Genomic DNA, 4,629 nt, shown 5'->3' on the forward strand with positions numbered 1-4,629 from the left:
CTCCCCACAACAGACACCCTGTGAGGTAAAAGAAGAAGAAGAGGAGATTGGATTTATACCCCGCCCTTCACTATCCAAAGGTGTCTCAGCGCAGCTTACAAACTCCTTTCACTTCCCCTCCCCACAACAGACACCCTGTGAGGTAGGTAGGGCTGAGAGAGCTCTTGACAGAAACTGCTCTTTTTCAAGAACAGCTCTTATCAGAACTACAACTTGCCCAAGGTCATCCAGCAGGTGCACGTGGAGGAGTGGGGAATCAAACCCGGTTCTCCCAGATTGGAGTCCGTGCACTTCACCACGACACCAAACTGGCTCTCAATTTAATTTAATGGGTCCCTGTAAATGATTTTGGGAAGAAGTGGGGGGAAGCTTTAAGGAAGGGGGCTGAGCCCCAATAGTCCCGCTGTAACTACAGGGCCAGAATGCCACTGTAGTTACGGGGAGGGGGGTGGGAGTGCCCGAACGGAACCCCTTTGCTGTCTTCAAATAAACTGCTGGCGGGCAGGAAAACAAAGAGGGAGGGTGCCAGCGTCTCGAAGGGGTTCCCAGATGTCTGCAGCACGGGAGGTGACCAGGAGCCACGCACGCCCATGTCGTTCACTGGGAAGGCCCAAACAAAGCCCTTGGCATCACTGGCGCATGCCCAGGAAAAGACGGATCCCCCTCGCTTGGGGTAAAGAAGACACCTTAAGTCAACCCTGCGTCCCCACCTCCCGGCCCAATATTATTTCCTCCTCCTCCTCCTCCTCTGTTCCAAACGTTTAGCCCCCCCATAACGCAAGGTGGGGAAGACGGAGATCACCTGCTCGAGCCGCTGCTATGACTTCCTGGCGGCGGAACTTCGGCACCGTTCGATACAGGCGACTGTACATCCATACCTGTTGGGGAGGGATGGAGAAGTCAAACTGGGCTCTCTCCTCTTACCTGAGACCGCTGGGTACTGAGACTCTGGATGCAAACACATCTGGGAGGGAAAGGGTTGAGACTGCAATGTTCCCTCTAAGCTGTGGAGTCTTGTGAGTAAAAATTCTACTGTGTGAGCTACTGGCATTAAAGTTGTGAGTGAGCGATTTGGCGGCTGCATATCTGCTCTGGAGCCCTCCTTCCTGAGCGAAGACAAAAATGTGTGAGCCGGAGGCTAAAAAACTGTGAGCTAGCTCACACTAACTCAGCTTAGAGGGAACACTGGTTAAGAGCGTTCTCTCACTGGGGCACACTCGGCAGTTCCCCCCCCCCATCTCCCACATTGGTTAGGTGTTGAGTCTCTTTGGACCTCACTTGCCTTCTGTGTTAAAAGGACCAGACAGTAGGACCTTCTCTCTCTTACCTGGGCTTGGAGCCGTAGCAAGTTAACCTATTTTTGAAGTTAACTGGTTCACAGTGAGTTAAAAAGTCCCTCCATGAATATGTCATGTAAGAGGTGCTCCCCTTTTTGTAAGTAAAGTTTCTTTCTCTTATTACCATCGGAGTCAGGTCATCTTTGTAATTTGCTTGAGCAGCATTTTCCCCTTAACCAGGAAACGTGGAGGATCGGGGGGGTACTGTGTGAAGCTTCTGTGCTTCCGAGGCAAGTCGATATATATATTTTTTACATTTAACCCCATAGAGACACCCTCCATTCATTACTCCCTGGTCCTTGCTCCGCTGTACAGAAGAATGTGTGTGAGGTTAGTGGCACACCATCTGCTTTTGCAGGCAGAAGGTCCCAGGTTCAATCTCTGGCATCTCCAGTTAAAAGGACCAGGCAGGAGGTGATGAGAAAGACCTTGACCTGAGACCCTGGCTCAGAGCTAGAGCCTCTTCTGGCATGCAGAAGGTCCCAGGTTCAGTCCCCAGCATCTCCACTTAAAAGGACTAAGCCGTAGGTGATGAGAAAGACCTTGACCTGAGACCCTGGCTCAGTGGCAGAGCCTCTGCTTGGCATGCAGAAGGTCCCAGGTTCAGTCCCCGGCATCTCCAGTTGAAAGGACCAGGCAGAAGGTGATGAGAAAGACCTTGACCTGAGAACCTGGCTCAGTGGCAGAGCCTCTGCTTGGCATGGAGAAGGTCCCAGGTTCAGTCCCCGGCATCTCCAGTTGAAAGGACCAGGCAGGAGGCGATGAGAAAGACCTTGACCTGAGAACCTGGCTCAGTGGCAGAGCCTCTGCTTGGCATGGAGAAGGTCCCAGGTTCAGTCCCCGGCATCTCCAGTTGAAAGGACCAGGCAGAAGGTGATGGGAAAGACCTTGACCTGAGAACCTGGCTCAGTGGCAGAGCCTCTGCTTGCCATGCAGAAGGTCCCAGGTTCAATTCCCGGCATCTCCAGTTGAAAGGACCAGGCAGAAGGTGATGAGAAAGACCTTGACCTGAGACCCTGGCTCAGTGGCAGAGCCTCTGCTTGGCATGGAGAAGGTCCCAGGTTCAGTCCCCGGCATCTCCAGTTGAAAGGACCAGGCAGAAGGTGATGGGAAAGACCTTGACCTGAGAACCTGGCTCAGTGGCAGAGCCTCTGCTTGGCATGGAGAAGGTCCCAGGTTCAGTCCCCGGCATCTCCAGTTGAAAGGACCAGGCAGGAGGTGATGAGAAAGACCTTGACCTGAGAACCTGGCTCAGTGGCAGAGCCTCTGCTTGGCATGGAGAAGGTCCCAGGTTCAGTCCCCGGCATCTCCAGTTGAAAGGACCAGGCAGGAGGCGATGAGAAAGACCTTGACCTGAGAACCTGGCTCAGTGGCAGAGCCTCTGCTTGCCATGCAGAAGGTCCCAGGTTCAATTCCCGGCATCTCCAGTTGAAAGGACCAGGCAGGAGGTGATGAGAAAGACCTTGACCTGAGACCCTGGCTCCGCCTGAGACCCTGGAGAGCTGCTGCCAGTCTGAGTAGACAAGACTGAGCTTGATGGACCAAGAAGGTCTGATTCAGTTTAAGGCAGCTTCCTGTGCATCTTCTCTCTTGGCATCTGTGTCATGTGTGACCATGCCTGGGTGTGAGCCGACTGGACAGGATATAGCCAAAGGCCCACCAGACATAGGCCCAGCTCTACAAAGAAGAGATGCCTATGAGAGCGGGAGAGAGGGAAGGCAGAGGAAGAGCCTCACTCACAGTGTGGTGGGTGCAGCCACAAAATGGCTGCCACATGAGGCAGAGGCGGCCACAAAATGGCTGCCACCGCTTCCTTTCAGACACACAGTGAAGATACGTGTGCTGCGGTAGCCGCTGCTGCTAAAGCAGTGTTTCTATTGTGTTTTTAAAAATAATGTTCCACAAGGATGAAAGGCAGCTAATTAATGAAGAAAGAAAGCAAGAAAGAGAGAGAGGGAGAGAGGAGGAGGAGAGAGAGAAGAGGAGAGAAAGAGAGAGAGAGAGAGAGAGAGAGAGAGAGAGAGAGAGATCTTGTCCAGCACCTGACACTTCCTAGGGACTAAGCCTGAGTTCATTCACAACACTTTGCATTCTATACTTTCTCCCAGTAGAGCTCATCCCCCCTCCCGTTTAAGCCTCACCACAATAACCCTGTGAAGTAGGCAGACTGCAGGTTGTTCTTTACCCTTGCACGCTATACTTTCTCCCAATAGCTCATCCCGTCTCGCATTTAAGCCTCACCACAACCTGCCTGCGAGGTAGGCAGGATTGCAATTCATTCACTACGCTTGCATTCTAGACTTTCTCCCCTCCCATTTAAGAATGTAAGAAACTAAGAGAAGCCATGTTGGATCAGGTCTGGATTTATACCCCGCCCTTCACTACCCGAAGGAGTCTCACAGCAGCTTACAATCTCCTTTCCCTCCCCCTCCCCACAACACCCTGTGAGGTAGGTGGGGCTGAGAGAGCTCTGAGAGAACTGCTCTTGAAAGAACAGCTCTGAGAGAACTTGTGACTGACCCAAGGTTACACCAGCAAGGTAAGATCCCCCCCTCCCCGTTCTGGAAGAGCTGGCAGGATATCTGACGATCCTTCTCAGCCACACAACGGGAATAACGGCAGAAAACCAGAACGCTTGACATCTCGCTGGTCCCGAGAGCTCCTACCTGCCTTCCCTGCAACCAGACATATTTCAAGTCATCGTAAACTTTCCCGTCTTGGCCGAGGCACGTAAAGAATCCCCTGGAAACAAAGAAAGAAAGAAAGAAAGGAAAGGAAAGCCATTAGAACCTAGAGGGTGTGTCATAAAATAGTGCTGGGTAGGGTGGCCAACCTCCAGGTGGGACCTGGAGATCCCCCCAGAATTACAACCGATCCCCAGGAAACAGAGATCAGTTACCCCACAGAAAATGGCTCCAGGTATTTACCAACCCAGAGCTGGCAACCCACGGGGTCAATCATATCGGACTCCTGGACTGCTTTTGCAGGAGAATTCCCTAGAGGAAAAAGCAGAAATTCCCAGAGGAATATGCATCCCATAAATTAGCAGAAGCACGGACCCCACAAAGTAATTTCTATAGGGAGGCTGAGTTTGTCTCCTCCTCCATCTCCGGGGACGATTCTGCTCATCTGAGAGGAAAAGTCACCCGGACAGAAGTCTAGTTTTCCATCCCTTCTGCAAGACTGCTTAGGGACATAGGCTGTTATCAATGTATTCTCTCCTCCGTGTCTTAGAGAAGCAGAAGGGACGGAAAACTAGACTTCTGTCGGGGAGACCTGGGTTCCAATCTCC

At 52.1% G+C, this 4,629-nt stretch overlaps 1 protein-coding gene across 1 annotated transcript in view; it reads right to left on the reverse strand.

Moving 5' to 3' along the window:
• RENBP (renin binding protein) overlaps positions 1-4,079 on the reverse strand; it is a gene marked incomplete at its 5' end in the record, with an annotated part of 17,139 nt that extends 13,060 nt beyond the window's left edge. The window contains 2 exons of the mRNA XM_015421064.1: positions 803-878; positions 4,004-4,079. Coding sequence (XP_015276550.1) covers positions 803-878; positions 4,004-4,079 — 152 coding nt within the window. The remainder of the gene's footprint in view (positions 1-802; positions 879-4,003) is intronic.
• Positions 4,080-4,629: the final 550 nt, after the last annotated feature.

This window comes from Gekko japonicus, unplaced genomic scaffold (assembly GCF_001447785.1).
Source record: "Gekko japonicus isolate JY-2015 unplaced genomic scaffold, Gekko_japonicus_V1.1 scaffold7097, whole genome shotgun sequence".
Taxonomy (NCBI): Eukaryota; Metazoa; Chordata; class Lepidosauria; order Squamata; family Gekkonidae; genus Gekko; species Gekko japonicus.